At 39.1% G+C, this 13,042-nt stretch overlaps 1 protein-coding gene across 2 annotated transcripts; it reads right to left on the minus strand.

Annotated features, from left to right (window-relative positions):
* Window positions 1-1,646: 1,646 nt before the first annotated feature.
* Window positions 1,647-4,191, minus strand: LOC133717537 (protein IQ-DOMAIN 17). Of its 2 annotated transcripts, none has more exons than XM_062144255.1 (5): window positions 3,897-4,191; window positions 3,546-3,809; window positions 3,197-3,448; window positions 2,910-3,047; window positions 1,647-2,814 (listed from the first exon to the last, which is right to left on the minus strand). In XM_062144255.1, the coding sequence occupies exons 1-5, from the start codon at window positions 3,978-3,980 to the stop codon at window positions 1,960-1,962; spliced, it is 1,593 nt and encodes a 530-aa protein (XP_062000239.1). In that variant the 5' UTR covers window positions 3,981-4,191; the 3' UTR covers window positions 1,647-1,959. The 2 variants fall into 2 exon arrangements, with proteins under 2 accessions (XP_062000239.1, XP_062000238.1); XM_062144254.1 differs by having other exon boundaries at window positions 2,910-3,050; window positions 3,897-4,187.
* Between the last annotated feature and the right edge of the window lie 8,851 nt (window positions 4,192-13,042).

The following is a 13,042-nucleotide window of genomic DNA, read 5'->3' on the forward strand; positions in this document are numbered from 1 at the left end:
ATTAATTTTTCTTCTTAAGTTGCAAATACCAGTAGCCCAAAATCTCAATTGTTCCTTCTCCAATTCTTCTATTTCTTCTTTCTTTTTCTCTGTTTTCTTCATCTCCTTTCTTCTCCTCCATATCTGTTAATATATCTGGAGATCAAACCTCAAACTCGTCAGCTTGTATGGTGTATTTGCCTCGGTAGATGGTTTTGAACAAAATGCCTCGGTTTTGTGCCGAGGCCAACCCTGTCTCTCTCTCTTCTCTCTTCAGAAACTACATCGGAAAACCCGAGAAGCTTTCGGGCTTCACTCTGCCACCGTCGCCAGTCATTCGGAGTAGGAGTCGGAGGAGACGACGCTCTGAACACTGCAACCCACTCCACCCTGCATCCCAGCGTCCCCCGGAAATCATGGGCGAAAGACTAAGCAGCGTCGGCAAACACATCGTCATCAACGACGAGCTCGTCTGGGACAACGACACATCGTTTCCCGAACCCTGTATCGATCGCATCACCGACACCGACGGAAAGTGCAGAGGCAAGGAGGTTGGAAACGTCGTTGTCGGAGTCGGAGGAGATGAGGTGGTTGACGATGAGGACTAGGGAGTCGATGTGGGGGACGAGGGAGTTAAAGGGTTTTGAAATGGCGAGGCAGCGAATGAGGGTCTTGGTGTCCGAGACCAGGTCGAAGATCTGGAGGATCACGGGGTCCGGGAGCCGATCAAAGCCGTCTATTTCCATCCTCAGAAAGAGAGAGACAGAGAGAGAGAGATTTGAGCACAGAGGGTTTTCTGGGAATGTCATGGTTTCGGTGGAGGAAAAGAAGAGGATGGAGACGAGTGGTGAGAGAAGATGAATAGTAAAATGATGAAAATATCCCTGAAAATTTAACGTCATTGACGACTTTACTGTTGCTAGGTACGAAAATTGGGTCGGGGCCAAAACTTCAGGTACCATTATGACATTTTTCAAAGTATAGGTATGAAAATTAATAGTCTGGAAAAGTTCAGACACTGTTTGGACGAATTTCCCTATAACTTTCCTTCTTATAAAAATGGAAAAGAAAATAAAAATTATGAAAAAAGTCCTGACCTTGTCCAAACCGCAAAGCCCAAAGGAACGAAACTACTGCTAAGACATGAATCTCATTCCTCATCCATTACTATTCGCTACTATTTGCCAAATTTTGAGGCATTGAGCTAAAGGCTGCAACGCATGAAACACACTTGTGGTTTTTAAGGCTTCTTGAGCTGAACTGAGCTCAAACACTGATATTCTACTCATGCATCATGATAACTTGAAGTGGGAGATAAGAGATCTATGCCATCATGGCATCATAATAGTTTCAATTTTCCAACCAGTTGTAAAGGTTCATTCCACTGGAGGAAAACTAAATTGAGAGCTATATTTGCCGAGGCATATCATACGGTGGGCAAAAGTAAGAGGTCGCTTTTTAGAGCCAAAGACTTTGCTGCTGCTGTACTATTGTACTAAGAAGCAGGGGAAGTAGTCATGAATGCCACTATCAATCACTATGAATTTTTGTGAGGAAAAAGACTTCACTATATCATAATCTGATAAAAGCTGAAACTTTTTTGAGAGAGAGTAGAGTTGCATCATCAAAAGTTTGAAGCACTTTAAATTTAAACGTAACAATTGGACTTGGAGGTGTAAATATGAGGCTTATGATTTCATTTCAGAGTGAAGAAGAGAAATTATCAATAAAGTTACAGGGTCTGTTAAAAATTACACAACTTGAACCTCATTTGCAGCTTCAACTTACAAACCAATGAGTAAAATGGAACAAAGAAAACCTTCAATCATTCTACTATTTCTATCCAAATGAATACTCACTGCTCTCTAAATTACAACAGCCTAATCACATTTCAAATCAAAGTAAGAATGTGACAAGTTATAGTTCACTTCACACTTCTGGCTAAGCCATCAATTTTCAGCCATTAAGCACCTCAACTAATCACCTCAACCACCTTCTAAGGTCACTCGTTGAAGAAGGAGAGGCCTCACCACCATGACTCTCAGTACAACATGAAGAATAGTTAGATTGTTGCTCCAACCCAAAGTGTGATCCACTCACCACACTCTTAAAGCTCGGACTCCTCAAGCTATGCCCATAACCTCCTCCTGCATAAACCCCCATTCCAACAACCCCATAAGGATCGGGAGCTGGAAACGAAAGTCTTTTCTTCACTGATCCAACTCCTCCTCCTCGCTCCCTGTCAGGTGTCGAAGGCCTTTGCCTCGGTGCACTTTGGGAGCGAATTCGAGCCTTGGCAGATTCAGTTGCTGCCATGTAATTAGGCAATGTAGCACCAACATTGCCGCCACTAGTGCTAGTGCTGCCCCTACTATGTTGGTGCACAACACCACCATTGTAGTAATAATTAGACCTCAGGCTAGGGGTTTGCGACGCATTGGAGCTTCGGTCTTCTCTAACGCAACGAGGGCTCGCAGACCGCACTTGGAGAGGAGGGCGGCTCTTTGATGGCGAGGGTGTGATGGGGGAGTGGTGGAAGTGTTGGTTTTGGTGGGATCTATCTCTATGGAGTGGTGAACTAGGTCTTTGCTGTTGGTTTTGTTGGTTTTGTTGGTGGTATTGGCTTGCATTCGATCTTCGGAAATTGGATGATAAACTTGAATAAGGCTGCGAGGTGTCGATTTCAACTGTTTTGATGGGGTCTTTGTGGTCAGTAGAAGCCCTTCCTCTGCTGCTCTCCCATGGCTTTGGGGCCATCCATCTGTCTAACCATTTGGGTTTTTCTTCAAGCTCTTCCTCATTCCCCATTGATGGGCTCCTCCCATTTCTCCATATCTTCGATTGTGCAGAAAATTAAGGCTAATTAGCTCAACTATTGCAATGTAATTAAATTTGCGAAAACAGAAGAAACAGAGTAGATGGTAATAAACCTGTTGAGAAAAGGCGTGGGATAAAGCTTTCTCACGCTTCATTGCAGCTTCTTTTCTATGTTGCAACATTGCTTTTACTTCCTCAATAGTGTGAGGCCTTTCATCCCAATCATCTGCTATACTACTTCCCTCTCTAGACTGCTGCACACACAACATACAAATGTTATCATCTTGGAACTAATCATAACAAAGCAGCCATTCTTGAGTACCAACTTCTTTTTTTCTTTTTTTTTTACCAAAACCATGAAATTGAAATGCCTTTTGATAATAAATCTGATCCAACTCACAATGGATTTTCGGTCTGAAATGTCTTGAAGATACCGCGATTCCCAAGCGCTATTGCTATTAGTGTCGCTAAAGGCCGATTTTCTACTACCTTCATGGGAAAGCCTAGTTCTCTGATCAAGAACCCGAGCTTGAACTCGAACCAGAGCTTGCATACACCTGAGAGTCATCTTCGCTTGCTTCCTCACATTATGTCCTCTCACCAAAGCTTGCAGCTTCACAAGCCCTTTAAGCGCACGAAGCGCCCTCCTTGCCTTCAACCCAAAAAACAAACAAACACAAAACAATCAAAACCACTTCCCATTTTCTTTTACTTAACATCAATTTACCAAACAGAGTTAGATCTATTACCAAGTAACCTCTAAAAGCGGTCTGAATGACAATGGCTGCAAACTGAAGTTGCTCTCCGGCATGGTTAGATGGCTTGGTCAGCCGAGCCACTTCGACGGCGGCCGCTTGAGCAGTCGCCATTGCTGCTTCGGCTGTGGCCACAGCAACATCAAGAGCATGCCTCTGCTCTGCAGCAGCAACTGATACATTTTCAGTTTTCTCCTTTGGACTTTCTTGACTTAAATTCGTGGGCTTCCTGAAAATCCACCTACGCTTCTCTCTTTTCTGCACAAAACCCAGAAACCAAAAACCAAAATCACCATCTGCCAAGAAAACTCAAATGAAGATTGCAGGGGGTTTAAGGAACTTGACCTTATGATCTTCATCGTCCTTAGTGGGAGATCTGAAAGCTCTTTTCACAGCAGTCAACCAAGAGGAGCCTCCCTTCTTCCCCATGAGAAAATACAGTAAAACCCAGCTGCATTTACAGCTGAGGAAGATCACAAAGTGCCAGGGAGGTTAAAGACACACATGATGGGTGCTTATTGATCGTGGCGTGTACGAAAGTGCCACTCCCTTTAACTCTGTGAAAGGGAGAGTTTATTAAAGTGTGATCAGAAAGAAAGAAAAGACGGGGACTTTCAACTGGCCCAACCTTAGCTTAGATTCATTTCCATCATGAAAATTGGAAACCTTTTTTTTTTTTTTTTTTTTACATCAATAGGTTTAAAAAAACTGATTTTTTTTTGGGGGCATGTAAGGACAGCAATGGTGGTGTCAGAGAGTGAATATACAGATAGATTAAAATCTCATTATTTATAGGAGGTGACAAAGTTTGAGGAAAAAATGACTCTGGGTGTGCTTGTGAGTGATATCGAGGAGGTTGAAACCTGAGATAGCACGTTGAGGGTGCACAGGAACCAATTACAGGGTGCTTTTAGGCCATTCTTTTTTAGGGTTTCTGTTGTTCTGGATAAAGGAGGAGGCTTTGTGTTGCTGGATTTGTCTTTTAAAAATGAACAACTGGGGCATGCACCTCTCATGCTATCACGTGGTGGCAGCAGCTGGTAGAGGTCACCGTCATGTGGTTGATGGACCACGGTGGTCCTCACCTGTGTCTAAATTAAGTCCCCCCCCCCCCCTAGTATAAGAAGTTAGAGGCCAACGCTTGGAACTCCATATTTCGATTCTTCGAACTGTTGAGATTATAGAACTCGATGTCAATTAAGAATGTAAAAGATTAAAATTTTACCTCATCAATGATTGAAACACTAATATACAAAATAGAAATGGATGATATATTCACCGCTAACAAAGATCTTTGAATCATTAATCTCCTAATGTCCTTGGAGAAGTTTAATGCTCGAGGAAACTAATTAAGTACCTAATTTAAATGGTTAAGTTATGAACAATATCCGTGTTACATAGTATTAATTTTGATTATAAGTCTCCAAGTAGGGTGTGTGTGTTTGGTGAGGTGGTAAGGTTTTGGTCTCATATATAAGAGGTCAGGAGTTCGAGCCCTATCAAGAGTGGGAATGGGGTGGGGTTTAAAAAAAAAAAAAAAAAAAAAAAAAGTCTCTCCAAGTAGCTCCTTAAAACTCCCAATTATTTATGAATGATGAGAAACCACAATTTAATAATCCAATTAGTAATTCTGATGTGGCTAATTAAGTGTTTCACAATCTTTCCACACAACAGGTTTACACGAAATAAATAGCTTCTAAATGCAGTTCTACATTCCTGCATAGCCAAGATACATTTAATTTTGCGTTTCAAAATCATATAAGGCACATTATTGTTACTAACCCAAGTTTCACAGTCTTTCACTAGCTAATTAACATAACATATATTTCACTCAGCAAACTCCTGTGGTCCATGTATAAGACATTGTTTCCTGGTCTCCTGAGTCGACTTTCGGTTATAGGTGTACTGGGTTTTGGCTGGTTAGGCTTCAGAGACCTTCCTGAGCTCACATGGTCGATCTTCAAGACCAGTCAAACTTTCAGAGTCCCCAGTCTCCCCTAGCTATGAAATTTTGTTTTTAACTTGGTGATCTTATACCAGAAACCAAATTTTTATGATGTAAATGGTGTACTGCATGTGCTTCAGAAAATAATTATTGACAGAGAGGCCAGGAAGATAAATACAGATTCAAGAAATTCATTATATGCAGTGCAGAAGATGATGAATGTTCATCAGCTTTTTCCCGTTTAGATATAGATGCTGTAACCCAATAGGACCTGGAATATATTATTGCGTGTGTCAGATTCGTTTATTGGTATAATTGAATCTACGGAGGACCCCCGGCCCATTGAATTCAGCATCAACTCCACTTTCATTTCTTTATTTCTTTTATATAATCAGAGTGATATCATAAACTCACCCCTGTCATGGCTAACCTGGTTTTCTATTCAGAATTATTGTACGTGTTGCCCTGTGGTTGTTTTCATCTACAAGGAAATAGAACCTGTCGACCTTAGCTTCCTGGACTCCTTTGCATAGCTGGTTTTGTACAAGTACGTAACACAGTAAAAGTTTAACGAATTCGAACCACTAATGCAATCAGTGATGGGTGTTTTTGGTCGAAATTTGTTTGAACAATATATGCAGACCCATTAAACTCTTGTTTGAACAATATACGCTGACGCATTATGACCAGATACGTACACAATGAATTTTCTTGGTGGTCTTCACCAACCCAAATTTCCAATTATCTGGTCAAGGCTATATTACACGTCGTGATATTATAAAAAAGACGAAGTTTGCATCATTAGGAAGTGAACAAAACCGTTCCTAAAACTATCTTAACTAAGATAATATTCATTTTAAGTCCAAAGTTCATTTTTCAAAACTCAATCCACCAATGTTACTTAAAATTTTGCTAAATTTATATATTTTATTATTTATTTTTGATAACACGGCTATCATGGTGTTGTGAGTTACAGATTTACACGTGAAGCTTAATGAAGAGGATAAGAAAATTCTAGAGAAAATTTTGACAGAGTAATATTAGATCATTCTAATCATCTCCAGCTTAAACAATTATTACAATTCAAAGACTATATATCTAAGAAAAACTACTAGTTTGGTAACAGATGAAGTCACGCACTCAGGCTTAACAAACTTCACAACTAGCACATATAAGATTTTTTTTTGGAAAAGCACAACAACATCTTTATCATGTCAACAATTTTCACCCAGTCTTCACCAAGGAGCTATGTCTGATGCAATATGCTGAATATATCTTTAATATGTATTACAAAAAAAAAAAAAACAAAAGGGTCAGATAAATAAACTTAATAATCCTAAAGTGGGGTAAGTCTAAGGTGTGCTGATGTTTGTCATACATCAACTTTTTAATAAATATATATTAAATTAAATTAGTTGGTGAAACCTGTTGTATAGGTCAACAGATTATCCACTTATAATTTGACATGTGTACTTTTTAAAAAAAAATTACCATACTAAGTACTTATTAATTGTTTTATACATAAATCGTTCAAAAACTTGTAATAAATATCGTAAATATAGTAATTACTTTGATTACAACAATAATTATCACTAAATACGTCAAATATGGTGGTTTGTTGTAAAGTATCTCATCGAAGATATAATTTACAAAAGAAATGACTCTAGTTACAAAAATAACAACTAGATTACAAGAATAAGGACTTGAGAAGTTTTAGGTCTAATATGATCATTTACCATATCGACAAAACATTTGTTGTAACATTCGTAAAGTGATCGTTTTTTTGGTAAATGGAATCATATTTCAAGTAATTATCATAAATACGACCATAATTACCACTTTACACCTCAATTGTTGTAATTTATAGTAAAATGCATTGTCAGACGAGTAATTATCTCATAGATGATGAGATTTACACAAGAAAAGTATTAGTTACAAAATAGAGAACTTTAATACACAATTAAGAACTCACGCCTCATTTACAATATATACATAAAGTTTTACCACTTTGACAACAATTCGTTGTCACATTAGTAAAATGGTTCTCAGACTTGTAATATAAAAAATTACCACAAATAAGAGTTTGATTACTACTTCTACAACAATTCGTTGTCAAACTTGTAATATTGAAGAATTACCACAAATACAACCTTGGTTACTACTTTGGACCTCAATTGTCGTAAAATCAGGAAAAAATATTGTCAAATAAGTAAATAACTCCTAAAGGACAGTAGTTACAAAATAGACAACCTTATTACACCATAAAAGACTCACCGCAAATTTACTTAAATATATGAAGTTTTACTAGTATAGCAACACATTCGTTGTTTTATTAGTAAAGTGATTATGAAAACTTGTAATAGTGAAGTATTAACACTTGTAACAAATAGATTGACATGTTTTACCACAATTAGTTGTTTCATTGGTAACATGGTTCTCAAACTTGTAATAATGAAGTGTTTCATTTCAAAAAAAAAAAAAAAAATTATACCCAGCAAAAATGTTAAAACACCCGGCAGTGAAGGTATTGAATGTTTTCTGGTTAAGAAGATCAAAGAGAGGATCCGCGCCCCCCCCCCTTCTTCCCCTTCTTCTTTCAAGCTTCATTATCATAATTGACTATTTAATTAATCCTCAATAATTTACTACGACTGAGTGGATGATCATGAGGAGGAACCATCTTACCCATGGCTTGTTAGAGAGGTTTCAGGTTTTTGTTCTCTTTGAAGGACCCGTTACATCCATATTAAAATCTCATGTATCTAGTAAGAGGATGAATTATATCTATTCATGCATGATTGATGAGCCATTCCTTATGGAGCAATTCAATTTGGAATTCTGGGTAAAATGAATTGACAGAAAGAGGGAAAAATGGAAATCTTTTTAGGTAGGGCAACGTCAAAGTACAGTTTTTCGTTTATTTTATTTTAATAATAATAATAAGAAAACAAATGTATGGTTTTGTCTGGATATATAATTAGAATTTTTTCAACAAAAAAAATTTGTTTATTTAGGCTAATGGATAAGCAGGTTACCGTTATTTAATATTCTAAACCGTTAGATATATTCACATTTTAATTATATCCAACGGCTTAAAATATTCAAAAAAGTTAATGTATAACATACGTTAACATACACTAGAATTTTCCCCTAAAGTGACCTTATAAGTAATTTGCTACATTAAAATAACCATGTGAATAGAAAACAAATTGATAAACCCAGTTTTTTGAGTAGAATGAGGTCAGCCATTTTATTCAATAAGAAAAAGCAATATTACACAGTGACCCGCCTCTGTGGGGCCGTCAGAAAGAGACACCGCTAAACGCAATACCACTCCACCTATTGAGTGAAGCTCAGGGGGGAGTAAACTAATAAAATACTGACAATAAAATTTTTCCACAGCATCTATTAGTAGACTCGCTGACAACCTCAGACCAATAATCCCTGCAGTTCCTCGCGGGTATTGATCCCAATAAAAATAAACAGTTAGGCATCGAGATGAGATTCGACCTGGATCCCAAATTTTTATAAGAAATCCACCGGGATCCCAAATTTGGATCCAGAACAGAAAAAGCCCACAAGCTGCAACCTTAGTCAAACCATTAGGGCCCAAGCCCAAGTCAGAAAAATAGGCCAAAGCCCTAGCCCAATTAGGGTTGTCCCTGCCAGCCAATGCCAAATTGCTTGTGATCCTGCCACCGCGCGCACCAAACTGCCACCACTCCTCCGGTCACCCTGCACCACGAAACCAAAGCTCTCCTGACCCCCGTACCACCATATGCCCCACCGAGAGAAAGGACGCCGGCATCCACCGTGCCATCAACCTGTAGGCAACGAGGTTGTGAATCAATCCGTCCATCCAAACCAGCGTCGACGTCTCGGAAGTCGGACAACCCAAACGGTTGATCCAGTAGCCGCCAGACAACCAAGGGACGCCGAGTAGCCAGAAATCGTCCTCGATAGGGGTGCTACCATCCGTGGAGAGAAAACTGACTTGGTTCATATACTCTTCGCAAGCGTACGAATCGTTGTCAAGTAAGGGAAATATTTGGACCTTAGTTTATCGTACCTCGGGGATTAGGTGTTGGACCTAACCAAGATAATTAGCGGTAGGATACTAAAAGCACACAAGAAAAATAAAAAGTAAAATAAAAACTATAAACAATCAAGGCACCAAGCCTTGGCAATGCTCGGCTTAGCTCACACCAAGCCTATTCAAAGCCACTAACTTGTAGCCTCAAGATGGGTATACACAAATGAGTCGATGGATTTGATATTTGAGAATTGAATTGAACTTAACAAAAAGTAATAAAATGCAAAGCTATTAATAAAAATGCAAGGAAATTAAACTAGAAAAGTGCGAACAATATAATGAGAATGTAGGGTGCTAGGGAGGTTCCTTCACCCAAATCTCATGTGTCGGAAGCTAATCTAATGTAGATGCAAATTTCCTACTTTGGCGGTAGTCGTATCCAAGGCGGTTCAAGGCTCAAGGACCGAAATTCCCTTTCATGGTATTCCTACTCCGGTTCAAGGGTCGTAGGAACTCACTTGGCATGAATTAGAGCCGGTTCAAGGGTCTCTAATTCACATCAAGAGGCCTAAAGATCGAGGAATTAGACTACTAAGCGACCCGCCCGCGCATTCACGCAACGGGTGTAAATCACCATGCTTATAACCCCTCGAATACGAAATTGAAGGTTTCTAGCTTAGGAATTAGAGGGGGTCAAGCCTCTAACTCTATCCTAGACATGCTCAAAATACACACCCTAGAGTTGACTAGGCTCCTAGACATGCATTTTAACCCAACAAAAATAGATATAAGCATCCATCATATGAAAATTGCATCATTACATTAAAATAAGCATCTTTTACACAAGATTTGGACTAGGGCACACAACCCTAGCCCCCAACAACAAAACTACTCACTACCCATCACCAAACTAACATCAAAATACATAATTGAAAGAGAAAAAAGTGAAGAGAAGTAGAGAGTAACAAGAACAAGCCACAAATTGCTATAGAGCAATTATGGCTAGCCTTGATTTATGGCTCCCACTTTTACCCAAATTTGATGTTTATGAAGCTCTTAATGTTTGGGCTCCTCTTTGAATCTTGTGGAATTGATGAAGCTTTGTGGTGGAATAGTGAAGAAAATATAGAAAATGGGTTGGAGGTGGGTGGTTCGGTGTTAGAGAGAGGAAGGAAGGCTGAAATGGGTGCGGGCGAAAATGGGGTTGAGAGATAGAGGGTCTGATGGGATTGTTTCTGGTGTTGAGGTCAGAGAGAATAGCGACAAAACTAACATCAAAATACATAATTGAAAGAGAAAAAAAGTGAAGAGAAGTAGAGAGTAACAAGAACAAGCCACAAATTGCTATAGAGCAATTATGGCTAGCCTTGATTTATGGCTCCCACTTTTACCCAAATTTGATGTTTATGAAGCTCTTGATGTTTGGGCTCATCTTTAAATCTTGTGGAATTGATGAAGCTTTGTGGTGGAATAGTGAAGAAAATATAGAAAATGGGTTGGAGGTGGGTGGTTCGGTGTTAGAGAGAGGAAGGAAGGCTGAAATGGGTGCGGGCGAAAATGGGGTTGAGAGATAGAGGGTCTGATGGGATTGTTTCTGGTGTTGAGGTCAGAGAGAATAGCATTTTCGGCTACTGTAGGAATGTATATATATATATATTAGGTCATGGTTTGTGTAAGCCGAGAGAGAGAATAGAATAAGGATGGCAGAAGGCATGTGGCTGGGAGAGAAATGAGATAAGAGAAGGGATAGGTGGCAGTGTGTGATTTTTTTTTTCTTTTTCTTTCTCTCTTTGCTTAGCTAGCTGCACAGCACGTGCATGATTGAAGGACGATGGCTGACTTTGATTGATTAATCAAAGGTTTGATTAATTAATCAAATAATTGATTAACTAAAACCAATTTTCTTCTTCTTCTTTTCTATTTTTCTTTCCTCCATTTTCTTCTCTTCTTCTTTTGCTTTTTTCCCCGAACTCAAACCAATGATTTTTTTTCTTCTTCACATATTTGCTTGCATCGACCCGTTGACCATTGTTGACTTTTAGTCCGTTAGTCGATAATTTCAATTAGCTCCAATTTTCGCCTCATTTCCTCACAATTTCCGTAACTCCGCTTATTCTCTACAAAATAAATAAAAGTGGATTAATTACATAATAATTGACTTAAGGATTAACTTAATTCATGTGTTTTGAATGTAATTACGTGCATATAAATGCATGTAATCAAAAACCCAAAAAGAGATTGACCCGACCTGATTGCACAGTCTGATCCCCTCCGCCATGATCGAATCGGAACTACCTCCGCCTCTAGCAACGCACCTTGATCTTTGAGCCTCGCCCGCCTTGGCCTAAGTGAGCCACCACCATCAAAAGGTAGAAAATCCGGTTGGACACAAGCCATCACACCTACCAACCATAATGGCACAGACGAAATCTGCGACAGAGAAGACACGGTGGTAGCCGGTCTTGATTTAGGAGCCTCCAAAGAAGACTCCGTAGATGCACTCCATACAGGACGGAGAGAGGTGCAGAGAGGCCAAACCCGAGGGCGGCGCTCTCCCAGCCCTAGCAGATCAATTGTGGAAAAAAGATAGTTATATAGAGTTTAGTTTTTTGGGATAGCAAAAATGTTTGCACCAGCGAACAAGGTCGATCGACTTGAGAGAATGTACCCCAACAAACCAACCCCCCCCCCCCCAACCAAACAAAAAGTCCTAAGAATTGCAGTGAAGGTATCCTGAGATTAAGGATTTGTTATGTTTTAGTTTCATTCTCTGAAGAAAGAAAAAGAGAGAGAAAAATGATAAGTTTACTTGATGGAAAAAAGAGTCGGAAGCAAATTAACACACTACAATTGAAAGCAGAGAGATGACTTTATGAATATAACACTACAGCCCAGCCTTGTTTTTCTTCCATGGGCCTTGCCTTGGTGAAAACGTACGTACCCAGTTGTTCTGGCCCAAAGAAGTAGAAGCTAGGTCATAAACCATGGTCAATTAGCAGCTAATAAACAAAGCACCAAACTTATATGCATGACAGCTTGTGGTCGTCTTTAAAGTTTCAGGCTTTCAGCCAAAGTCCACTGAGAATCGGGAGTTGGATACATTTATCATCAGCAAAACAAGCACCAAACATTCTTTGTACGTATCTGTCCGAATTGCGGTTCACATTTGTTTGTATTCTGATATCCTGTTTTGCAAGGGAACACAAGTATAAGACAGAATTGATATGTTAAAAACCCAGACAAATGAATCCAGCCATGCTTATCGATATTTCCACCTTTAACCTGACCATGACATGCAGATTACAGAAGCAGCAGAACATGTTAGCATAATACAAATTACAAAATGTTGGGAATAGTTAACGAAATATTATTCTATCATCTCAAAGAAGTGAGTGTTAAATTGCACCGATGCTTTTTAGCATAAAATCTGATATCTATTATTCTATGAGGTGGCTAAGTCTGAAAATTTGGACAGAAAAGAAACATGCTTATTGGTTGCAATCCTCCCAAATC

This window comes from Rosa rugosa, chromosome 6 (genome assembly GCF_958449725.1).
Source record: "Rosa rugosa chromosome 6, drRosRugo1.1, whole genome shotgun sequence".
Taxonomy (NCBI): domain Eukaryota; kingdom Viridiplantae; phylum Streptophyta; class Magnoliopsida; order Rosales; family Rosaceae; genus Rosa; species Rosa rugosa.